General features: G+C 52.9%; 2 protein-coding genes across 3 annotated transcripts in view; both read left to right on the forward strand.

Annotated features, from left to right (window-relative positions):
• PADI3 (peptidyl arginine deiminase 3) overlaps positions 1–9,198 on the forward strand; it is a 28,262-nt gene extending 19,064 nt beyond the window's left edge. For both annotated transcript variants that reach the window (XM_055332291.1, XM_055332293.1), the window contains exons 11-16: positions 145–296; positions 1,874–2,018; positions 2,126–2,228; positions 4,198–4,277; positions 6,251–6,376; positions 7,850–9,198. In XM_055332291.1, coding sequence (XP_055188266.1) covers positions 145–296; positions 1,874–2,018; positions 2,126–2,228; positions 4,198–4,277; positions 6,251–6,376; positions 7,850–8,083 — 840 coding nt within the window. In that variant the 3' untranslated portion in view covers positions 8,084–9,198. The remainder of the gene's footprint in view (positions 1–144; positions 297–1,873; positions 2,019–2,125; positions 2,229–4,197; positions 4,278–6,250; positions 6,377–7,849) is intronic.
• A 6,349-nt stretch (positions 9,199–15,547) lies between these two features.
• LOC129513887 (histone H2A.Z-like) lies at positions 15,548–22,095 on the forward strand. The gene is made up of 2 exons (XM_055332314.1): positions 15,548–16,127; positions 21,009–22,095. The coding sequence occupies exon 2, from the start codon at positions 21,134–21,136 to the stop codon at positions 21,518–21,520; it is 387 nt and encodes a 128-aa protein (XP_055188289.1). The 5' UTR covers positions 15,548–16,127; positions 21,009–21,133; the 3' UTR covers positions 21,521–22,095.
• The last annotated feature ends 3,180 nt before the right edge of the window (positions 22,096–25,275 follow it).

Raw genomic sequence — 25,275 nt, forward strand, 5'->3', positions numbered from 1 at the left:
GATCCCTGTCTTTGACTCAGTATTTCCATCTGAAGAATGGGCAGCCGCTCCTGCGCCATCCTTAGGGAGCTCAGAGCCCAGCGAGTTGGTTCAAGCTCTTTCTGGTGACCCCCGTCCCTCGCCTGACTCCATTTCCCTTGCCAGGGCCCAGATTTCGGCTATGTGACTCGGGAACCGCAGGACAGCTCTGTGAGTGGCCTGGACTCCTTCGGGAATCTGGAGGTCAGCCCCCCAGTGGTGGCCGATGGGAAAGAGTACCCCCTGGGGAGGATCCTCATCGGCGGCAACCTGCCTGGGTGAGACAGGAGCAGGGAGACGTGTTCCGGGGGTGGAGGGTGGTGGTGGTGATGAGGGGCCACTCCATCCTGGGAGAGAACCAGAGGGGAGTCATCAGATCCTAGTTCTCGACGGGGGCCGGGGGACAGTGGGCTGATCACCGGACACCGTCCACACGTACCTTGGCGAGTTCGAGAAGCCCAAAGTGAGCAGAGGCCTAAGAGATCATTCAGTCCAGCCTTTTCATTTCACAAGGGAGCCCAGAGAGGGTGAGTGACCTGGTACAGGTCACACAGAAAGCAGCGCTGTGACTAGGCTTTGGTCTTATGATTCTAGAAAGAAATGATGTTGCCAATAACAGTCTATTAGTTAATAGCTCTAGAAGAAAAAGCTTTAAGTCTCGACAGTCCTGGAGAAATCACATTTCAAGAACCTGTTCATACTATGATGTAAATGACCGCCATCAGGTCTTTTCCTGAGAACAGGAGAAGGAAGGACTAGGACATGAAAAAGGAGACGTCGTAGCACGCAGGCACACACAGCGAGTAACAGATTGATTGTTGTTCACCATGTGACACGGAGAGACTGATGCAAAAGAAAAGGAATATCACGGTAATGGTTTTTCCCTGTGGAGTCGATCAAGACCCGGAGCCGACCAAATTCCGCAAAGCAGTTAGGACAGACTTGCAGTCAAATAACAGGTGAACCTAGAGGCTTTGGAGGGGACTAACTGCCCTCCACACGGGATCCCACGGGGCGAGGAAGTTTGAGGCGCCTCGGTGGCTCAGTCAGTTAAGTGCCTGACTCTTGATCTCAGCTCAGGTCTTGATCTCAGGGGCCTGAGTTTAAGCCCTGCATTGGGTTTCACGCTGGGTGTGGATCCTACTTTTTTTAGTAAAAAAAAGAAAGAAAGAAAAAGAGGACGTTTGGGCCATGGCATCAGATACGTATGCAGAAGGCCAAAGGAGGATGGGGTTTAAGTTCACGAGCACAAAATGCTGGGGCTGTGCGGCCCTTTGGGGGTGATCTTGTCCACCTCCGTCCCCACCGATGTACAGAAGGTGAAGCCCCAGCAAGACGGACAGAAGTTAAACTCCAAGAAGAGCCGCCTGGCCCCAGGGGACGGGATAGGGTGGTGAATCAGTCTTTCGGAGAATGTGAGGATGAGTCAGGGCGGCTCTGAGCATCTGCCTGGATGGCAAGACCCGGTGGGTCACCGCCCGGGTGGGATTGAGCTGTCCTGCATCTATCTGCTTAAGAGCTCAGCCTGAGCAGAGTTTAAAGGACGCAGTGCATAGGGCTTTCTTGGTTTGTTTGTTTTTTTTTTTTTTAATGAGATACTGCAGAAATCTTGAACTCTTGTCATTCCATTTCTTTTTTTCTTTTTTAAAAGATTTTATTTATTTATTCATCAGAAACACAGAGAGAGAGGAGGAGAAGTTGGCTCCCTGTGGGGAGCCCGATGCAGGACTCAATCCTGGGACCCTGGGATCACACCCTGAGCCAAAGGCAGATACTCAACCACTGAGCCCCCTAGTCTTCCTTTCTGCATAGACTTTTTAAAGTTAAGCAATTTTTTTAACCCCTTGGGCCCCAGGTCCAGCGGCCGCCGGGTCACCCAGGTGGTGCGGGACTTCCTCTATGCGCAGAGGGTACAGCCTCCAGTGGAGCTCTTTGTGGACTGGTTGGCCGTGGGCCACGTGGATGAGTTTCTGAGCTTCGTCCCTGCGCCAGACGGGAAGGTAAGGACGGGGGTGACATGCCTGTCCCCGGAGCCTGGGTCAGAGGATGAGCTCCAGGGAGCCGTGCTGAGGCCAGGGAGCTCAGGAGGTCTGCTCTGTCCACGCAGGGCTTCCGGATGCTCCTGGCCAGCCCCAGCGCCTGCTTCAAGCTCTTCCAGGAAAAGCAGAAGTGGGGCCACGGCAGGGCCCTCCTGTTCAAAGGGGTTGTTGGTGGGTACCTGTCTGCGTCCCTCACCCCAGCTTCCCACCCCCTCTCCTGATGCAAGACGCATCTGCCTTGAGAGAGGGGTGGCCGAGTCTATAGCAGGGCTGTCCCCCCACTCAAGAGCCTCACTGCCACTGCGCCCCTTGCCCCGCCAGCCCCCACTGCCCACGGCTGGGCCAGAGACATGGCCAGCTTCGTGGGCACATGACCAGTGTCGTCAGAAGGCTTAATGCTTTGCCACCACTGTCTTGAAATTCTTAGCAATTTGTGCTTTGTGAGTGGATCCTCCTGCTGCTTCCCAGGGATGAGACCCCCATGTAGCCCCCTCACTCCTTGGAGCCTCAGCCCACCAGGCCTCCCCATCCAGTGATTGCTGCAGCTGGAGCCTGGGTGTGGAGAGGCCTGGGTGCATGTGCCCCTCAGCATCTCAGGGGGGGCCTGGCATTAACTGTCCCTGCCCTGAGCCTCTACGCCCACCCCTGATCCAGGTACCTAGCACACCCCTGTGCAGAGGCTGCGGCACCCCTTGGAGATTGCCCATTTGCCAGGGCTCGGGATGGCAGGCATGTGGGAAGGGGAGCTGCCTGGCTCCGCGTGGGTCCTGAGGCTCGTGGGCTTGGGTGCCCGGCAGCCGGTGGGCTGTGCGCATGCATCAAGTTCTGGGGTGTGCCCAGCGCTTCTTAGGTGTGCGCTCACCACGCAGGTGTCCCATGGCCAAGGAAGTGTGACATCGAATAGTGTGTAAAAAACCAACATGACAGCGGGAGAGAGACCATGGAGAAAGGAAAAAGCTTCATGTTTTTAGTACCTTTAGTGATACTTTTTTTTCCCACTGTTATTTGAACAAAGTGCCCCACATTTTCATTTTGCTTGGAAGGAATTCTGAGAGCGATTGCTGGCTGGGGCTGGAGCAGGGGCACAAGCCTGCTAGAAGGGCTCCATCCCCGTCCCCACCTGGATGGCACGAATCCTAGTGAATTCTGAGTTCTGCGGAAGCTCTCAAGTAGAACTTTCCCGTCCCTTTCTCCCCACTCACCATCCTCACCCCCTTCCCGGCACCACCCTGGAGCCCCAGCCGTAAGGTGGAAGAAATAGTCTTCCCAACCCCCTCATTCCCATAAGGACCATGGCTAAGCGCCTTTGAGTCCAGGGCAAACCTTAAAAAGCCTCAGATCCAGATGTTATGTACCAGGTGGAGGGAAAGCCATTGTCCCCTTTCCCGGGAGCCCTCTCTTACCCCGTGGTCAAGGCTTGCAGCCCTTTGTGAGCCCCGGACTTGGCTTTGAATCACACGCCCCCTGTTTCGTAGCTGTAAGATCCTGGGCAAGTCGTTTGGTCTCTCTGAGCCTGAATCTGCCCACCTGTAAACAGGGTGATAGCGCACACCTTGTGGGGTTACAGTGAGCTTAAATGAAGTGTTGAATGTGGAGAACTGAACTCACAGCCTGCCCCTGGTGAGAGCTTGCTGGCAGCTCCTTAGATTGTGAATCTAACTGCCCCCCCCCTCCCCCCCCCCCCCGTGCAGCCCTGTCTCCAGCAGGCAGGCAGGAAGCTGGGCAGTCACCTCTTGGAGGGCAGGGACAGTGTCCCGTGTTCCCTCAGGGCTGGCGGATGATGGGTGGGTGGCCCAGCCTCCCTGCTGTTGGCCGGAAAGAAGAAGGACAGACCCAGTGCCCTGGAAGGGGCCTACGTTTCCAGTGAAAGGCATCACACTTGCAGGGACTCAGATGAAGGTCTGAAGTACGTGGTGCTCAGCCACCTGTCCCTGTCACCCGTCCCACCCCCAGGCTTGCGCAGGGCCCGGCCGTGCTCTGCTGAGTGGTGCCTACCCCACGTCCAGAAAGGCCAGAGAGCTACTGACTCCCAAGACCAGGAGCTGTGAACTTGGCCTCCGCCCGGCTGCCTCCCAGAGCCGGTGACCCTCTCTCTGGCGTCGCCCCTGCCCCTCCTCTAACGCTGCTCTCTCGCTCACAGGGGATAAGCCGGTCCACACCGTTTCCATCAACCAGGTCCTCTCCAACGTAAACCTCATCAGCTACAATAAGTTTGTGCAGGTACAGGCCACGGGCTGTGAGTAGAAGGTGGGCACAGCTGGGGACAGCGATGCGGACGGAGTCTGAGGCTCCGAGTCCGTGAAGGCCCAGGCTGGCATGGGCCCAGACAGAGGGGCTCCCAGCCCTCCTGGGACCCAGGAGAAATGAGGGGTAAGCCGTGTGCGTGTGAGGAGGACACGCATTCAGGCAGAGAGAACAGCACAAACGATGGCCCTGGGTAGGGGGAGGGGCATGAAATATTGAGGATGAGCCGAGGGGTTCTGGGGAGGTGAAGGGAGGCTGGGATTTGGGCAGAGGAGGGACCCAGGACGGCCCTGCCACCGTGCTGAGAATATGTCAATATTTCATAGCAGGGGGTGGGGGGCGTGACATGAGGTCCTGGCGAGAAACCCATGGCACCGCAAGCTGGATAACTCTAGAGTTTAATCATGGGAATATTACAAGGGCAGAGGCAGGATTTGAGGAAATTAGCAGGGGACTGTGCAGTGTCCCCAGGCTAGAGAGAGGGGGACATTCTAAGCTGTCACCACCCCTAGGCCTGACGGAATTAGGGAGAAGTCATGTTACTGAACGTGGAGAGGTCGCCATGGAAAGGGGGCTTTGGGGCAGGAGCCGTGACCTTCCTGGCCAGTGCGCAGAGGCTTGGCAGTGAGGAGCTGCGGGAACCCAATACCCTGCTGCCCTCGGCTACCACCCCCACCTCCTGTCAGGGCTCCACTGGCTGAGCCCCGCCAGAAGCCAGGGGACACAGGAGCCCCTGATCCCCAAGGACCAGGCTCCTAAGGCCCAGAACAGAGGAGGGGGTTATACGGAGGGTCCAGAAGGGCAAACACGACACCCAGCACGCCGTCATCTAAGATGCAAATGCCAAGATGGAGTTAAACATGCGGGGATCCTATTAGGGACAGTGCCTGTCCCCGAGAAAGAGGAGGGAGCTGGAGGGACAGCAGACCCTGGGTGGGCGAGAGGAAAGGCAGGCTGAGGGAAGCATTCTGCGCCTCCATTCCGTCTCAGCTTCAGCAAATCTTGGGGGGGGTCCTCAAGCCAATGGTGGCCATAGGAGGAGTCCCCTGGCTCCCAGAAACAGGTCTGCCTCAGTATCCTTGTCGCACTCAGCATTGCTGTTAGCAACTGGTGGGAAGTGTGGTCCCAGGCGCAGACACAGGAAGGATTTCAGAGCCAGAGTCGGGCCTCGAGGGTCAAGGCCGCCCCCACAGCTGGAGGCCTGCGAGGATATGGTGGTGCCTGCCACGGGCCTCAAAGGCAGGAGCAGCAAGGAGACTGGTTCGGAAGCCACGTTAACCAGGGGGATGGCTGTCCACCAGGTGAAAGCAGTAGAGGTGGTGGCAAGAGGCCAGACGGGGGAAATCTTTTAGAGGTGGAGCTGAAGAGGGGTGTGAGGCGAGGGGGAAGGAGGCAGCGGCCTTGGACGCGAGCGGCCGGCTGCACCTACGATGCCGAAGGACACCAGCGTGGTGGGGGGAGCGTGCAGATGTGAAGAGCTTGTTTGGGGGCCTGATGTGCCAATTGGCCATCCGGGTGAAGGTGCAGAGTGGCGGTTGTATGTGCCAAACTGAGATCGGGAAAGAGGGTGGGCTCTCTAGAGCAGCTGGGAAACAGAACTGTGGGAGTTGTCGGTGTGTAGACGGTGTCCGGAACCATGAGACAGAAGGAGATGCCCCCCTAAGGAGTGGAGGATCTGAAGAAGGGAAGAGGGCCAAAGATGGGACATTCTGGAACACTCACTAAAGCAGATCGCCGTGGAACACTCTGGATCTAGCCCAGGGAGAGGGGTGGGACTGTGAGAGGTGGGACCCAGAACAGGTGCACTCTGACGAAGGGACACATAGGTAAGGTTTGCGTGGAGAGTTGGTCCGTGGACACTTGGGCAGCCTGTCTCCTTAACCAGACGTGACCTCTTGGGTCCCCCCAACACCCCCTGGCAAGGTCTCTCCAACTCTACTCCCCACCAGAGCTGCATCGACTGGAACCGGGAGGTGCTGAAGCGGGAGCTGGGCCTGACGGAGCGGGACATCGTGGACATCCCCCAGCTCTTCAAGACGGAGAGGAAAAAGGCGGTGGCCTTCTTCCCTGACTTGGTGAGGCCATGTGCATGACTTAAATCCGTTTCACCAAATTAGGCTCCAGGCTCCTGCTCCGCAGAAGGGCAAGACGCTTTGTCGCTGTCATGTGTAGACTGGTGGTGGCTGGTGGGGGTGGCAGAGAGAATCAGGGGGCCCCATGACGGCCAGCGGAAGGACTGCCCTGGTCACAACGGAATGCTCACCGGCCAAGCCCCTTGCTCAAGGGCCAGGAGGGCAGGGGCCTTCCCTTCCTCTAGGGACCCTCTCGGTATTTGTGGAGTGAAGCAGTGATCGCATGAGGCCCCGTGCGCACAGCAGGCAGCGTCAGCCCGGAGCTCCCATGCGTGCTGTGCTCGCCCGCCCCCAGCTCCCCGCTGTCCACCCAGCCCCGGATACTTAGGGTGCACCGTCAGGGAAACCACCAAGGTTGCTCCCTGCCTTCGAGTTCCAGTCTCCTCTAGTGGAAGGGAAACTCTCTTTACCTCCCTCAGGGCGTGTTCTAGTCAAGATCTTTTTTGTATAATAAAGTCACGGGGCAGCTGAGAGGTAGGACAAAGCGCGTCCAGCAGGAGAGGTAGGACTGGAGATGCGAGAAGGCTTCCTGGAAGAAGCGGCCTTTGGTTGAGGAGGGAGGGCTTTGACTCTGGAACACCTGGAGCTGCCCCCCCCCATGGGTTCTGATTCAGCAGGTGGCGCTGAGGCTGCTCCCCGAGGACCACGCTTGGAGTCGCGCTTCTGTAGATGACCCAACTCTCCTCCTCCGCCTCCCTCCCCTCCTCCAGCCCCCCTTCACCTCCACCCGCCAGAGGAACTCAACTCACCCAGCATCAGAGCCTTGCAGGGGGCCTGTCCACACCGTCATTGCTTCATCCCCCCCCCCCCCCCCGTTTCTCTTCCCCTTTCTGGCTAACCTTCGGGCCTCCTCCCCATTTGCAAAACTCGGTTTCCCCTCCTATTATCCCCCTTCCTTCCTGCATGTTTAAGACAGATGTGCAATTACGGAAGTGCCTCCAGGGCCTGCAGACAAGGGCCACCCATGCCTGCCTGAGCCAGAGCAGGAGGTTTAAGGTGGCACAGCCACGCACAGATGCACACAGAGGCAGAGGCCCTGCTGCAAATAGAGCAGAGAGAGAGAGAGAGAGAGAGAGAGAGAGAGAATCTGATTGGTCCGGCTTGGGTCAAGTGTCTGGTCCAATCAGCTGCAACGAGGAAGTGGGCCTTGGGCGGCCCCCAAGATCCCCTGGGAAGGAGGGCAGCCCCGGGAAGTTAGCTGTCCCTGGGAGCTCTGCAGCTGCTCCCATGGGATCGCATAGACGCCAGAGTCTCAGCAGCCCAGGTGCCTCTCCCACTGCGCGCAGGATGAAGGGCGTGTTCAGGGCTGCCCGCGAGACAGGCACAGGCCCTGCCAGATGTGGTGCAGGTGTGCAGGTGGAGCTGCTGATGGAGTGCTGCCCTGAGCTGGGACCCCCCCCTCCCACTTCCTTGCAGGTGAACATGCTGGTGCTGGGGAAGCACCTGGGCATCCCCAAGCCCTTCGGGCCCATCATCAACGGCCAGTGCTGCCTGGAGGAGAAGGTGCGGTCCCTGCTGGAGCCGCTGGGCCTGCACTGCACCTTCATCGACGACTTCACCCCGTACCACATGCTGCACGGGGAGGTCCACTGTGGCACCAATGTGCGCCGACAGCCCTTCTCCTTCAAGTGGTGGAACATGGTGCCCTGAGCCCGCCTCACCCGCCCCCATTATGCTCTCCCCCGGGAGGACATCTGCCGGCCTTGAACAATAAGCATCAAGAGACCCCCAAGGTTCCAGATAGCATGCTGGTGGGGGGGTGGGGACTGTCTCTCTCAGAAGCCTTTTCCCTAGAAGTGTTCACACATCACTTGCAACCGATTTGGTTCTCGGACTTGATTCCTGTTGGCCCTCCCAAGAAGAAAGACCTCACTTCTTGTGGCCTCTCCTGAGGATCAACATGACTAATGGGGACTCCTCCAAACCTCCCCCTTCTCGTCCCCAAATCCTCCGTGTGGGATCTTATTTACTTTGGGATCTAAAAACATTCATGCATCTCATCCGCCATCTTGACCTGTGCGTCCTAAACGAGGAAGGACCTACAATTCTGCTTGGATCTGATTGCTTCTCACTCTTACAGGGGAACAGCATTAAAGTCAGATCCCTCCTCCCAGGAGAGAGTCTACTCATAGCTTTCCCCAGAGGGAAGGAGGTGGAGCCCATGTAGATCAAGGTTGGATCATCAGTCTACCTGCCAAGCTTCTGACCAGGTGTTGAACTCCCTACCCCACCCAGTGCCCAGCATGAGCTTTCACATAGTTGGTCCTTCCTAGATGTGTGTTGAAGGACTCTTGGCCCTTAATCTTATAAATGCCCCATCATCTGACATTCAGAAATCCGAATTTGTGCAACACCCCCCCCACACCGAATTCCCTGGAGATGAATATATGTGGGAAATTCTTGGATTTGGGGAAGTCTGTGGGTGCAAGGGTGAAAGAAGGTGTCCTTCATAATGTGTAGGATGCTTCCTTGGTCCCAGATTTCTCTCTGCAGGAGGGGTGACCTCTGGCAGCATCAGTCCTAGGCTTTCTGTTGCCCTCTGGTCAACATTTCTATGTCCTGCTGTGCCTCAGGAGAGGGGCCCCATAGGGGCAGATCCACTGAGACAGCTCATAATGGGCCAACTCTGGGACTGAACCACTCTGAGTGTAAGGGGAGGGGGCGAGGGGTGGGAGGTCTTCTCCAGATGTCTGCCAGTTACGTGTCTGTTCTGTATGGGTCCAGCAGGGTTTCTATCATTGGCTAATAAATCTACAGGACACGAATGGTTTGAGTCTAATTTGGGCCTTTCTTAGGGATTAGAACATGACAGTAAGGACAGAGGGGTTGTTTGCAGCTGAAGCATGTGCTCACCTGGCCCCTGAAGAATTTGGGGCTCAAAGGCCCAGATTTTGGTAAGGTAGTGAGGTTGCTCCATGTTGGCCACAGGATGAGTTAGGCCTGCCATGGACAGTTGTGATATAGCTACATACATGCAAGCCCAGGGTCAAGGGCCAGGCTGCCAGGGCCAAGTGAGTGGCAGGGCGAGGGTCTGGGCTGTGGCCGGAAGGTTGCATTGTGAGTGTGGCAATGGGGGAAGCTGAGGTGTATAGAGTGTGGGGCGCCTGTTGTGTACCCTTATCAGCATCCTCCTTCCTGCCCATGGGAGGCCATGCACCCCCATAAAAGGCCAGGTGGGCTTTCTCCAGAGCCTCAGGAAATCACTCCCTCTGCTTGGTATCCTTCTAATCCCCACCAAGGTGCAAAACAGAAACACACTCAGGCTGGCCCCAGAACTGGGCTGCTTCCGGGTGGTTAGAGGAGGTGCTACAGGCTCTCCCACAAGCCTCCTCTTCACCACGATTTACTTAGGTTCTCTGGAATGGACTCCCAATGACCCTACATGGCCAGATTTTATCAGAATAAGCTCACCTCCAAGGGAAGCTGGTACAAATGATGATGCTGAGAAAATCCTATTTTTTTGAAAGGGTGGGCAGTGGGGAATGTGACTTTCTAGAAGCCAGGGGCTTAAAATCAAGAGTACTAGGATGAGTTTGCCAGCAGGCTTTTCTCGACCGCCCCCTGCGCCTTCACCCCCACGCTTTCAGGCTGGACCCCACAGAAAGCTCTGGAAACTTCTCGCTTCTCCAGTTTGCCTCTTGTGCTTTAGGCTGGTGTGAGTGGCACCATTGAACAGCCCCAGGATCCTGACCCCAAGGCAGAGAGGAAGCAAAAGAAGCTCTCGTTGGGGCCACCAACCATGGCGCTCACCTGTCCCCACAGCGAGGGGTAGCGCTGGTACATTTGTTGCCCACTGCTGCTGTCCTGAGTTACCAGAAACGCTGTGGTTTCAAACAACACATTTATTATCTTACAATCTGGAGATCTGAGGTCTGAAATGGGTCTCACTAGGCTCATGTCAAGGTGTCAGAAGAGCAGGGTGTCTTCTGAAGGCTTTAGGACAGAATCTGTTCTCTTGCCTTTCCAGCTTCTAGAGGCCACCCTCAATTCTTGGCCAGTAACCTCTTCTTCCTCCATCTTCAGAGCCAGCAACGTAGCATCTCCAACTATTGCTCTGATTCTCTGCTTGCCTCTTCCACGTCTAAGGACCCTTGTCATTACATTGGGCCCACCTGGATAAGCCAGGCTAATTGGCCATCTCTGGGTCAGCTGGTTCATAACCTCAATTACAACCACAACCCTGATCCCCGTCTGCATGTGAGATAAAATATTCACAGGCTCTGGGGATTAGGACGGGGACATCTTTGGGGGAAGGGGGCCTTACTCTGCCTACTGTGGGTAGCCAGACTCTCTGACTGGGCTTTCTGGTCTTCATGAGCTGGACCATGTACGTCTCCTCTGAAATCCAGCTCGGCTCCTCAATGAGTATCACGGGGGCAGCAGGAGGAAGATGCCATTGGTGTATCCTCTATTGGGACTGGTGTTTAGTCCTGGACCCTTGTGAAACTAGGCTGACCCAGGATCCCATGAGTTCAGGCTGGTGGCTCTTAAGAGCACTGGGGCTTGTTCATCAAACCTGAGGACCAGGGCCTCCCCAGGCAGTCACCCATGCCGCATTGGATGCCTGGTTCTCAGCCCTGGGAACCCCCAGCGGGACCAGGATGAGAGCTAGGTTCTTGTAGGGGCATCCCACTTCCCCACAACACACCATGGTTTCTCTGACACAGAGGTCAGCCTTGACCCTGAAGGTTAGGATGGGTGTCCTAGGGGAGGCTGAAGGCTGCTGCTAGGTTGGGCCAGTTGATAATACCCCAACAGAAGCTTTCCCAGCACCCTTATGTAGCCTTCATTCATTCAAAATCTATTCAACGAGCATCTACTGCTTGCTGGGCAAAATCTCTAACCTCGGTTTATATCTCGGGAGGCAGCACGTAAAGAGATATAGATCACTAGAAATTTTTTTTTAAAGATCTTATTTATTTATTCATGAGAGACACACAGAGAGAGGCAGAGACACAGGCAGAGGGAGAAGCAGACTCCCTCCGATGTGGGAGCCTGATGTGGGACTGGATCCCAGAACCCCGGGATCAGGACCTGAGCCAATGACAGATACTCAACCACTGAGCCACCCAGGCGTCCCTAGATCACTAGGAATTGTGACAAGTGCCACGAAGCAGAGCACAAGGAGCGGGGAAGAGGGGTGGGGCCTGCTTTAGCAGGTGACGGACTCTACCCAGCAGTGGAGATATTTGGGCTGAGACTGAAGAATGTCACGGTTGGGCCAGCGAGGGAACAAGCTTCCAGGCACGGGGGCAGGAGGAAGCCCGGAGGTAGGGGAGGTAGGGGAGGTAGGGAGCATTTGTGGCATAGCGGGATGAAAAGAAGACCAGGACAGGGTGGGGGTCTGGAGTGGGGTGAGTGAGGAGGAGGCCCGTTTCCCCAGAGCCCTACCATGCCCACCTCGGAGCACACTGCCCCTCCCCGCTCCCCCTCCCCAGGGTCTGACTTGGGGGTGGGCAGGGTGGGGTAGAGAGTGTCCAGACGCTCTGCCCACACAGCACAGTTCCTGGGCAGAGCAGCAGAGCACAGTGGAAAGGCCGCGCGCCTCGGGGATGGACGGTCCAATGCTGAACTGGTGCTTCTCAGCACCGAACCTCTCTGAGTCCGTTTTCTCCTCTGCGAAATGGGCGTAATAATTGTGCTCACATGGTTTCAGTGAGATGCTCAGCACAGCATCTGACACATAGTAAGTGCTCAGTAAATGTTGCCTGTTGTGTAAGATCCTCGGGCTCTCCTCAAGCCACTGCTGTGTATTCGGCCCCTAATTCCCGCATTCTGCGGGGGGACAGAGACCCTTTGAGGCCCAGAGGTCAGATTTGGGAGGAGGGGAAGGGAAGGCCATCCTGGCAACACTCAGACAATACCCTGCTGCTCTCAGCTGCGTGAGACTGACCCAGGAGGAGGCTCCGGCCCAGACAGGAGGCGAGGGCCCGTCTTTCCTGTGCGGACGGACAACTCTGGGCGGCGCTGGGCCCTCCTGACTCCTGCTCATTCCAAGTGGGAATAAGTAACTGCAAGGCCCCGGCAGGAGGTTGCCCAACTCTCAGGTCTCCCGCAGCTTTGCCGGCACCCCGGAGGACGGAGCATCAGGCTGGGGCAGCTGGGCCTCCCGCTGGAGGACTGGACAGTCGGCAGGAACCACCGTTCCCTGCAAAATCGTCGTCCTGCCGTGTCTCCCACAGCCCGATGGCAGTGAGTGTGGGCCGTGTGCCAGCATGCGCCAGACATCTGCCACACGTCACCTGGTTTGCTCTCGACAACAGGCAAGCAGTTACTACTATTACCCTCACCTTATAGACAAGGAAACGGAGGCACAGAGAAGTGAAGGAACGTGCCCGGGTTCCAGAGCCATTAGGTGGGGAAGACAGTCTTGAGCCTAGACAGGTGACCCCCCAAACCCTGTCAGTGGTTCTCCGTCCACTTGCACGTGAGAGTCACCTGGGAGGCTGGAAACCAGCAGGACAAGGTCTCCATGCTTGGAGGGACACTGGGATGTTGCACAAAGCTGCCCAGGGCTTCTGACCTGCAGCCGGTGTAGAGCATCAGTGACCCAGGCCATATCGCCTCCCCAGCCTCTCTGTCCCTCCTCCTGCCTGGCACCCTTCTGCGGCTCCTAGAATCAGCAAGTTCAGGGGGCCCTGGGTCCCACACCACTCAGGCTGTGGTGGCACCTCCAACAAGCAGATGGTTCTTGCTACATTCACATTTTCTTGCAGAGCCAGTGCTTCTTAGAGAGTCATTAAAAATACAGATTTCTGGGCATCCCCCACCCCATCCGTTGGGCTGGCCCTCCTGAGCCACTCCCCTGGGTCTAGCCATCTGGATGTTTAAAGCTTCCCAGATGGGCCCGATGGTTCTCACGGCTCTGGGTTAAAAATGTTAACCGTTTTTTGTTCACCGTGGCAAAACATCTGGACACAGCATGAACGTTTATCAAGAGGGTGTCTTTGAATTCTGGTGTGGTCATCACCTCGGACTGTAATACTGTCATTTAGCAAGAATGAGTGGGAACGACCCCGACTGACTCGGAGGGATTTCCACAAGGCCCTGAGGGAGAAGCGCAAGACGTGGAACAGTGTGGACGGCAGGTTGTCAGCGGGGTCACGGTGAATCTCAGAGCCCCCACCCTCCGTGTGCACATGTGTGTGTGCACATCACTTTATGACTATATGACCACGGGGAAAGATATGGACTGATACACACGATGTTGTTAACATGGGCATGGGGGGGTGGAGCCAAGCAGATAAGTAAGGGATGAAAAATATACTAAGAGGTGGGGACGATTTCACCACATGTGTGATTTATTATAATTACATGTGGTATGTATACATATAAAAGCTATTATTTATTTATTTATTTATTTATTTATTTATTTATTTATTTATTTATTTTTATGAAAGCTTTCTTTAAAAAAAAAAAAAAAAAGACTGTGGCCATACTGGGAAGTCGAAGCATAAGTTGAAGTTTCAGGACAGCGTGCTGAGAAAAATGGTGCTCATGACAGCTGAGGCCCTAATAGAGGCTCCTCCTCCGTGGAGCTCACATTGTGGTGTCCGAAGCAGCCAATGCAGTAACACAGCACCAAATAATGCTCAGGTCATGAAACAGGGCACGTGGCTGGGAGCCCCGGGGGCCCTACCTTAGACAAGTGGTCAGGGGGCCTTCCAAGGAGGGAGACATCTCAGACTGGATTGGAAGATGGGAAGGAGCCACAGTGGAGAGAGCAGCTGGTGCCAAAGTCTTGGATGGGGGCTGGCTGTGTGTTCTAGAACCTGGCCCAAGGCCTCCAGGTGGGAATGGAGGGAGCATGCAACCATGGGAGGGTGCTGGGACAGAGGGCAGGGCCCCATCTCTGCTGCAGGGATGAGCTTGACTGTGGCTCTGAGACGAGCGAAGCCCTCCACGCAGGGTATGATGTGATTTGGTCTACATTCTTCGAGAGAATGCTCTAGATGGGGAACAGGTTTTGGGGTAAGAAACACAGGAGGAGTGGATCCCTGGGTGGCTCAGCGGTTCGTTGCCTGCCTTTGGCTCAGGGAGCAATCCTGGAGGCCTGGGATCGAGTCCCGCGTTGGGCTCCCTGCAAGGAGCCTGCTTCTCCCTCTGCCTGTGTCTCTGCCTCTCTCTCTCTCTCTCTCTATGTCTATCATAAATAAATAAATAAATCTTTAAAAAAAAAAAAGAAAAAAGAAATGCAGGAGGAGAGGGCAGAGACACGGGTCAGGAGGCCTGTGTACTGTCAGCCAGAGAGCAGCAACTGTGTTGGGTTCACCGTTTGGGTGGAAACCAGAAACAACAAGGCTGCTGCTGGGCAAGGCCGTGGGAAGGAGGAAAGGCAGGTCCTGAGTGACCGCCAGATTGCCAGGCCGATTGATTGATTGGTTTGCCAGGAAGTAGATCATCTACAACAAAGTCTTTAGAATGTTTCTGTAGGATTGAAAACATTAATCATGAAACGAAAACCCATGTGGCGGGCACTGTTTTCTAAAAAGAGAGCTTTCCAAGCCCGTCTGCAGGCTCGTGGGGTGACCCTTCCCTCCCGTCTCCCACACCCAGGGGTCCTCACCAACCTGAACGTTGGGTTTACCATCGCTCACCCCGTCTTTATCATTGTGCCACGAACAGCAGCATCTCTGGGTACCTACTGGTCAGCGCTGCCCGGTTTTGCAGTTTACAGGCTCGCGGCCACACTCACGGCCTCAATCTGTGATTCGCTCTTTTCCTCCAACACTGTGTTGGCGGGATTCGCGCAGGGTGCGTGTCCCCAGCACTCGTCCCTTTCCACGGCTCTGTAGGATTCCATTTTGTGGATGGAGTTTGTGTTTTTCTGTCAGTGGCCGTTGGGTCCTTTCCATGGTTTACTGTCCCAAACAGCGATGCTACCAGCACTCCTGCAGGCATCAGCACTCCTGCAGGTGGGCGCGTTCATGAGTCTCTCTAGGATACGTATCCAGGAGGTCTCTAGCCTCGTTGGCTTGGGGAATGGCGATCCCACGGAGGAGAAAGGGAAAGGACCATTTTGGGGGTGGGGGGGAGTATTCATTCAGGGAGGCTAATTGTTCCAGCGAATGGACTTGAACTTGTGTAGGGCTCAGACACAGCCTGTGTTTTCTTCTTACCTGAGCAGACAGTCTAAGGTGTGCAGGGGTGGGGTGTGTGGGATGCAGTGGGGAGTTCTGCTCCACACAGTCACTCAGGGGCCCAGGCTGATGGAGGCTCTGCTGTCTGCCACCCCTGCTTTCCAAGGTCACCCTGGGCATTGGCCTCGAGCCAGCAGAAGAGAGAAGAGCGAGGGAGGAGATACGACATCACGGTGGGGACGCGGTGCCTGCGTGTGGGTGCAAGGGGCTCTGGGAACACGGTCCTTGCTGGGGCAGCTGCCTGCCAAGTCGTGACCACATTACGGAAGAGGGCAAAGGACTCCTTGCTGCCCGCTAGCCTCTTCAGACCTAGAGGAGCAAGAGAGTAGGCCGAGAGAAAATCTCTAACTGAAGAGACGTCCCAGGTGCCAGCAGTTAGCTTCCAGCCCGTTCCTCCTCTGCCCCATCCCTGGGCCCAGCCGACGGGCAGCTCTGGATCTCGCCCGCAGGTGGGAGCACCGTAGGCAGCTTCCTGGACAGAGATGAACGAGTCAGGGGTTCCTTCAGTGGAAGCAGACGAGCGTCCTGCGTTGAGGACCTGCTGATGGATGAAGGTGGGTGCGGCAGTGCCTCTTTCTGTCTTTCCTGCTTCCTTCTTTGTGGTGATGAGGCAACTGGTGTGCCGACACGAACGTGGGCTGAGGTTTACCTGCCCGTTGCTCACAGGTGGGCACTCTGCAGGTGGGCACTTTCATTGAGCCTGGTAGGTGTTTACTGAGCACGTACTATGTACCCAGGTAATAAGGGGCAATGGTGGTAGCATAGTTAAGAGCACGGGCTAGGGAGCCGGGCTGCCAGGGTTGGCTTCCTGGCTTGGCTATTGCCAGCTCCGTGACCTCGGGCAGGTTACTTAACTTCTCTGAACTTGACTTTCCTCATTGGTAAGATGGGGAGAGTCATAGTACCTACCTCGGGCAGGGGGTGTGAGCAGTGTAAGAGATTGTCTAAAGTGCTTGGCCAAGTGCCCAGCACTCAGTAAACTGTAGCTCCGTGATGGGGGGCCGCAGCTCGAAGTAACTTAAAAGACAGATGTGGGGGCGGCCCAGGTGGCTCAGCGGTTTAGCGCCGCCTTCAGCCCAAGGGCCTGATCCTAGAGACCTGGGATCGAGTCCCACATCAGGCTCCCTGCATGGAGCCTGCTTCTCCCTCTGCCTGTATCTCTGCCTCTCTCTCTCTCTCCCTGTGTCTCTCATGAATAAATAAATAAAATCTTAAAAAAAAAAAGACAGATGTGGGGGTGCCTGTCGGTTAAGCATCTACACCTTTGGGTCAGGTCATGATCCCAGGGTCCAGGGATCGAGCCCCATGTTGGGCTCCCTGCTCAGCAGGGACCCTGCTTCTCCCTCTCTCTGTGCTGCTCCCCCTGCTTGTGCTCTCCGGCTTTCTCTCTCTCAAATGAATAAATAAAATCTTAAGATTTTGAAGAGACAAATGTGGTTTGGCTCTGAAGCCTTGATTTTTCTGTGTGGCCACTAAGGAATCTCTTACTTACCTTTTCCTAATAAGAGATTTTTTGTTTTGTTAAAGATTTTATTTATTTATTTATTCATGAGAGACAGAGAGAGAGAGACAGACAGAGAGAGGCAGAGACCCAGGCAGAGGGAGAAGCAGGCTCCATGTAGGGAGCCCGGTGTGGGACTTGATCCTGGGTCTCCAGGATTAGGCCTCAGGCCGAAGGTGGTGCTAAAGCGCTGAGCCATCCGGGCTTCTCTTGTTTTGTGTGTTTTTAAGGTTAAAAGTTGGACATTTAGGAAGTCTGGCTACAGCAAAGCTTTGATGAACACAGCAGATCTGAGCAGTCTTTGCCCACTGGGAGGTGGGCTGTGGTGTCTCCCATTCGCCCACCACAATGTGCCAGTGCCCCCCCCCCATGACTTAAGCTGAATAAGCAGTGGGCAAGTTTTCATGAGGTCAGGGTGGAGGGGGGCTGGCTCCCTGCTCCTCCAAGTGTGCCACCCCTGCCTGGGCACTGGACCAGGGCCTCCTGCTTCCCAGCATTTTCTTGTTATGTTGGTGGTGAGGATTTAAGGAGGTTTTTGATGGCATATCAGAGGGCAGGAGTCACCCTTGGAGTTCCTAGAAAGGAATGCACACTCGAAAACCTAGGGTGAGTGGTATTGATGTGAGTGCTCAATGGACATGTGTGTGTGTGTCATCACCCAGCAGATGAAAAGAAACCACCGTTAAGCCAACTCTCTGAAGCAAGGCCATCTTTGAAGAGTTTAAGACCAGCAATGAAGTTCATGCCATAGTTTCTTTTTTGAACCTTCTCTGGGTCTTTATATGTCTCAGCATCCTGAGAAACTGCATCTCAATGTTAATTATCTTAATCTGAAACATCTCAATCACAGAAATTACAGCCGCCCCAGGGACTTCCCAGGGCTCCAGCAAGCAGGGACCTGAGCAGGGCTGGGCAGGGCGTGATTCAGAAATGAGTTTTTATGTGAGTAACCACCCACAAGGGTACTGGACAGCTCACTCATTATAGGTACTTCTTTTCTTTCTCCCTCTCTCTTTATTTTTATTCCCTTGATGAGAATTATTCCTCAAGGGATTTGAGACCATTTATCATAAGGAGACACCTGGCAAACTGACAATTTAAAAATAGAGGCACCAGAGCAGGAAGGTTTTAAGAAATAAAGGCCACAGGAAAGGACAAACATATGACAGTGGGGACCAAGCTTGTGAGCATGGTTGAGCTCAGAATTAGGATCTGAGCTTCCCAGCAGCCCATGCAAGAAGCAGAACCTGCCATCTCCTCCTCATGATCAGCAGGAAGGCAGCGTGCCAACCGATTCCCAGCACACTCAGGCGTGGAGCGGTCAATGCCCGCAAACCCCTGCAGCAGCAAATGTGAGGAGAGAGCTCCTAAGTCTGAGCCTCCATTTCTCATCTGTAAAGTGCCAATGGTGCTTATCTTCCCAGATTGTTTGAGGGCTAGAGTCATGCCTGGCAGACCGTGAGCATCCAACAGATACTCATTGCTTTACTTTCCATTCTCCACCTCCTGTAGGATTCGTGCCTTATTCATCCTCCTGACAGCGGTTACTTAATCCTGGCTCCCGTTTTATATGGGCACAATCATCCCTGCTTGTGTATCCAGCTCAGTGGTATTCTGAATGAGTGGGTGTCGACCCTGACTTCACTCAGCCCGCAGATTAGTAGTGGAGCAAGGTGGACAGATGATTGCAACATGACACGACAAGTACAATGATCTGGGCCGAATAATAATGTCCGTATTTTAGCACTTAATCTGAGCTAGGTACTGTCCTTGATGAGAACAGCAGGAAAGAGGAAACTTGTGGACACAGTAATGAATTCATAAGTACAAAAATTATAAGCAGGGGCACCTGGATGGCTCAGTCGTTGAGTGTTGGCCTTCAGCTCAGGTCATGACCCCTGGAGTCCTGGGATCAAATCCCGCATCAGGCTCCCTGCATGGAGCCTGCGTCTCCCTCTGCCTGTGTCTCTGCCTCTTCTCTGTGTCTCTCATGAATAAATAAATAAAATCTAAAAAAAAAAATTATAAGCAAAACGTTAGCAAACTAAATTCAAAAAGGATATACCATCAGATCAGATTAAATGGATCCCAGGAATGCAGAATTTTGCCTTAGAAAATCAATTCAACGGATTAATAGATCAAGGACAATTTACACAATGATCTTGATAAATCAGGAAAAAACAGTTGATAAAATTTCCACTTGTGACTAAAATAAAACTTAAACTAACCTTAAAAAGGAGCTCCTTTAACCTTTATTTATTTTTATTTTTTTATTTTTTTTATTTTTATTTATTTATTTATTTTTTTCCTTTAACCTTTAAAGAAAGATTTATTACAGGGCTTCTCACAGCGAGGTCCCCAGACCAGCAGTGTTCAGCACTGCCAGGGAACTTGTCCAAAAAGAAGCCCTCAGGCCTCTCCCAGACCTACTGGATCTGAAACTCTGGGGTCAGGGTGTGGAGGTGGGGAGCAGCAGGTTGTGTTTTAATGAGCCCTCTGGGTAACCCTGGTACAGCTGGAGCTGGACTTCGAGAACCACTGGCCTACAAGAAACCCACATCAACAATTACACTTAATGAGTGATGTTGAAACTACCCTCATAGGATCAGAGAGGATCAAGGCGAGACAAGAGCCCTATTGTCATCACTTCTACTCTGCATTGAACCGAAAGTTCGTGCAGTACAGTCAGGCAAGAGAAAGAAGTGCAAGTTCTAAGGACTGGAAAGGAATGATTACATATAGAAAATCCAAAAGAATCTACAAGCTGTAAGAGCTAATAAGAGAGTTTAGCAAGGCTATTGCTATCAAACCAATACACAGAGATAAATTGTATTTCTTTTAAAAAATATTTTATTTATTTATTTGAGAGAGAGAATGAACAGGGAGAGTGGCAGAGGGAAAGGGAGACGCAGACTCCCCACTGAGCCTGGCCGAAGGCAGACGCTTAACCAATTGAGCCACCCAGGCGCCCTGATGAATTGTATTTCTATATACCAAACAGTAAGTAGAAAATTTTAAAGTTAAATATGCCAATCATAATAGCAATAAAAAAGTAAAAAAAATAAAACAAAAACCAGAAAATAAATCTAACCAAAGATGTGCAAGACCTCTATGGGGTACGCTACACAACAGAACTACAAACACTGGAGGAGGTCTGAATGAAGGGAGAGAGATGCCATGCTCATGGATGGAAAGCTCCATATTGAAAAGATGTTCCTCAGGGGCACCTGGGTGGCTCTGTTGGTTAAGCATCTGCCTTCGGCTCAGGTCATGGTCCCAGGGTCCCGGGATGGAGCCCTGCTCAGTGGGAAGCCTGCTTCTCCCTCTCCCTCTGCTCCTCCCCCTGCTGTGCTCTCTTACTCTCTCTCTCTCTCTCGCACTCTCTCTCTCTCTCAAATAAATAAATAAAATCTTTAAAAAAAGAAGGATGTTACTCCTCCCTGAGATCTACAAATTGATGCAAACCCGATCAGAACCATTGCAGGTTGTGTGTGTGTGTGTGTGTGTGTGTGTGTGTGTACAGAACTTAAAAACCGATTCTAAAATTTGCATACAGTGCAAAGAGCCAAGAAGAGCTAAGTGAGTCGTTAAGGTGGGAGGATGAGAGAATGTGCTCCACCAGGTTTAAGACTCATTGGAAAGCTCTAGTAATGAAGGCCACGTAGAATTCATGCAGAGAGAGACAAATAGTCCAACTACCCAGATCAGAGGGCCGGATATTTTATTATCATGTGGTAGGTAAGAGTGGCCCATATATCCTATGTGCTGGTCTGTCAGCATGTATGTTACATGTATTATAGATGCATTTTCTCCCAATTTGTGGTTTACTTTTTTATTTGCTTAATCTGTCTCTCAGTAAGTGGAAGTTCTTCGTTTTCATATAGTTAATCATTCCTTTCCTTTATCGTTCTGTTCTTTGCGGACCACTATCTAGAATATATAAGGAAGTCCTTGGCAGTTTGAATCCCGGTGCGACGACGGAGTAGGCGGTGGGATCTTGCTGGCTGTCTGACTAGTCCTTTCTCTGCCTTGCTTGTTTGAGCTTCAGCAGAATTCAAAATGGCTGGCGGTAAGGCTGGGAAGGACTCCGGAAAGGCCAAGACAAAGGCGGTTTTCCGCTCACAGAGAGCCGGCTTGCAGTTCCCAGTGGCCCATATTCATCGACACCTGAAATCTAGGATGACCAGTCATGGACGTGTGGGTGCGACTGCCGCTGTGAACAGCGCAGCCATCCTGGAGTACCTCACCGCAGAGGTACTTGAATTGGCAGGAAATGCACTGAAAGACTTGAAGGTAAAGCGTATTATCTCTCGTCACTTGCAACTTGCTATTCTTGGAGATGAAGAATTGGATTCCCTCATCAAGGCTACAAGTGCTGGTGGTGGTGTTATTCCACACTCCCACAAATCTCTGATTGGTAAGAAAGGACAACAGAAGACTGTTTAAAGGATGCCTGGATTCCTTATTATCTCAGGACTCTACATACTCTTTTTTTTTTTTTAATTTATGATAGTCACAGAGAGAGAGAGAAAGAGAGAGAGGCAGAGACATAGGCAGAGGGAGAAGCAGGCTCCATGCACCGGGAGCCCGACGTGGGATTCGATCCTGGGTTTCCAGGATCGTGCCCTGGGCCAAAGGCAGGCGCCAAACCGCTGCGCCATCCAGGGATCCCCATACTCTTAACAGCTGTCCAGTGTTGGTGATTCCAGTGGACTGTATCTCTGTGAAAAACACAATTTTGCCTTTTTGTAATTCTATTTGAGCAAGTTGTAAGTTTAATTAGCTTTCCAACACACCAAATTTCTGCATTTGAGTCGTAACCATATTTTAGTGTTACTGTGGCTTCAAAGAAGCTATTGATTCTGAAGTACTGGGTTTTGATTGAGTTGACTGTCTTTAAAAAACTGTTTGGATTTTAATTGTGATGCAGAAGTTATAGTAACAAACATTTGGTTTTGTACAGACATTATTTCCACTCCAGTGGATAAGCTCAATAAAAGTCATATCCAAAAAAAAAAAAAAAGTCCTACCATTCAATAAAGATTAGAAAAAGAGAAATAGAGAAATAATCCCATGGGGGGAAAAAAAGGATAAAAGTATAAGTAGGCCCTTTACAAAACAGAAAACACAGATTTCCAATAAGGAAAGGACGGAAGATGGAAGGATTTCAGCCTCGTTTGTAATCAGGGGAACTCAGATGCACACTGCGATGATACACTATCACACACCCACCAGGTAGACCAAAATAAGTAGATACCTGAAGGGCAATGGTTAGCGAGGATGCAGAACAACTGAAACATCATAAACTGCTAGTGGGGATGACAGGGGTGCAACTACTTGAAAAACAGTTTGTGGCTCCAGTGAATTAAAACTGCCACACCCTCTGCGAGAAATTCGGCTCCTAGGTACATGCCTGCGCCCCGAGAGACATGAATGTTCACAGCAGCAGTAGCCAAATGATCCCCAGACTGGAAACAATGCCCGTCGCCAGCGGGACGGATAGCTAAATTGTTGAACGTTCCCATGACGGAATATTGGAGAGCAATGACGAAACCATCTATAGTTCACATGGCCACATGGACGCATTTCACAACCACGACCCTGAGTGGAAGAAGCAAGTCACAAAAGAATGAAGCCTGCTTCCGTTTTCATCACATCCAACCAGATAGAAATAATCAAAAAAATGTAAAAGAAAAAAGTGAAGGAATAATGACTGAAAGATTAGCCTAATGGCTAGTTCAGGGCTGGGAGGGGGATGCAGTGAGGGAGGGGCCCCCAAGGGGCCCCTTCAGAGCTACTGAAGGCTTTCTATTTCTTAACCCAAGTGGGGTTTCCACGGTGTCCACGTTGTTATTATTCCTGGAAGTGGTTGTCTGTGCAGGCCCTCCTCCGTGGGCATGCTACGATCTACGATTTGAAGCACCGAACCACAGAATGCACGCACGAGTGGGTCGAGTTCATCAGCACAGCTCCCACTGGCCGGAAGAAGCGCAGATCCCCGCCTCCAGCAGGCAGATAGCAGAGGATTTGCCACCCCTTGAAAAGGTCCCTGGGGGCGGCTGCCAGCTGCTCTGAAGTCCCGAAGGTCAGAGAAGAGGGCACACTGGTGACCAGACCACAATGCCATCGCCGAGCCGCCTCCCCTCCGGAAGAGTCCCTGAGTGTATGTGGGTGGAGGGCAGCTGTGTCAGGAAAGCCTTGACTATCTCCTGGTGGGGGCAGGTGGGTGGGCTTGGGAGAAAGAGGAAGGACAAGTCACAGGAGGTAGAGGTCTTAAATCAGGGTCCCTGGGTGGGTTCCAGGGGGCCCATGAGCCCAGCAGGCTCTACGCAAAACGTTCTATGTGCATTTTTCAGGGAGAATGTGTCATGGCTGTCTCCTGCTCCTTGAAGGAGTGGGGATGCCCCAGGCTTCCTGTGGCAGATGCTGTCAGTGCCCCCCAAGCCCCTGCCATCCCCTTCCTCTTCAATTCACAGCGACCTGGCCTCAGAGTAGCAGCACTAGCACTCCACCTGAAGCCTTCTCTGGCCACCAGAGCAGCATCAGAGCAGGGTGACCAGAAACCAGGGGACTGGTGCCTGCAGGAGCGGCCCTCAAGCAGTAAGTGATGGGAATGGGTGTATAAATGCCCCGCCCCCTTGCCGCTGGGGTGGGCTAGCTTTGGGGCACCGGTCCACACTCTCCAGCACCCCCCAGTGGCTTAAACTCTACCACCCTCAAGTGGTGACCATGGCAACCAGCTTACTAACACACCTTCATTGGCTCCCCTTCCCTGTCTCACTTTCCCATCCATCCTAGTGTATCCTGTATCTCCCTGATAGACTACTTGCACTCAAATCCTTGCCCTAGAATATATCTGAGAAAGAGAGAGAGAGAGAGAGATCTTCTTGGTTCTGTTTCTTGGACTTCTGTCTCATGTTCCTTGAAGGCAAGGACCCTTCTACCTTCTGCATCCCTAACACCTGACACAACACCTGGCGCAGAGGGGCGTTCAGCAGGTGTCTATTGAAGAAATGTAAATCAGAAGACCAAAGAGTCTGGGAGCTTTTATTGTCCTCCACAATTGGCCAGTAAAGCCTTGTGGTTAAGACTTTGCAATCACCTCGATCTGGATTCAAACGCTGACTTCTCTTACCGCCAGTTTGTGTGATCTTGTTCTAGTCACTCAAGTTTTTCGAGCTCAATTTCCTGGCCTACAAATTCCCTTCCTTGTGCGGTTGCCCCGAGGATCACATGAGGAGGCGTAGGTCAGTGGCTTGGCCTGGAGTCTGCCCAGAACTCGGTCCCCTGTCATCTCTGTTAGTGGCTGGAGACCACAGACAGCAGGACTGTAACGTTCTTTGCACTGAGATGCTTAAGGAAGCTCTATGTTGGGATAGCCTACTGGAAATCAGAACATCCCAGAAAAATTCAGGCCTGGATTCCTTTAAGACCTGGGGAGAGGGTCTGGCACACAGTGAGTGCTCAGTAAATAGAACGGAGAGATGGTGCACAAATAGTATATTGCAGCCTCCTGAGGCCGAGATCCCCAGAAGGACCAGCCACCAACCAGTCAGGCCCTGCCAAGACCTCACCACAGAGACACCCAGCCCCGCCTTTTGGCTTCCTGGTTGGGTGTGAATCCACTGAGCAAACAAATTCCTCAGAAGATCATCACCCAAGCCTGGCTGAGAAGAATGTGAGGTGTCAGTGTTATTTTAAACCGGTGCTAGGTTCAAGTTTACACGGCAATGTTATTTTAATGTAGCTCCGGGTTCAACCTTCAAACTGCTGCTGGAGAAATGCAATCATGGTCTAATGAGAAAAAGCAAAGCAATGGTGAGGACACACATTGCCTGCAGCTCCCGGCCCTGGCTCATTTCTTCCCTAACGTCTCTCCTGATCAGAGCGGCTCAACAGCATCAGCAACTGGGTGGCAAACATCTGGAACATTTATCAACCTCATTACGAACTAACCGAACACAAAGTACTGCCATCAGAATAGCAGAAACAAAACCCCCTGAAAAGATTGTCAGGAAGGTGAGGGAGGTTGAGCGGTCTTGTAAGCTGCTTATACGGATATGATTTGATTGCACAGTTCTTGGGAAAGCAGTTTCAAGTATTAGGAATTATACCTCTAGGAAAATACACAAGAAGGGTATCCTACTCAAAGACAAATGCTTATTTGAGATTCATAATAGCAAAAAATGAGAATCGTGCTC

The sequence above is a fragment of the Nyctereutes procyonoides genome, unplaced genomic scaffold (genome assembly GCF_905146905.1).
Source record: "Nyctereutes procyonoides isolate TBG_1078 unplaced genomic scaffold, NYPRO_anot_genome, whole genome shotgun sequence".
NCBI classification, from domain to species: Eukaryota; Metazoa; Chordata; class Mammalia; order Carnivora; family Canidae; genus Nyctereutes; species Nyctereutes procyonoides.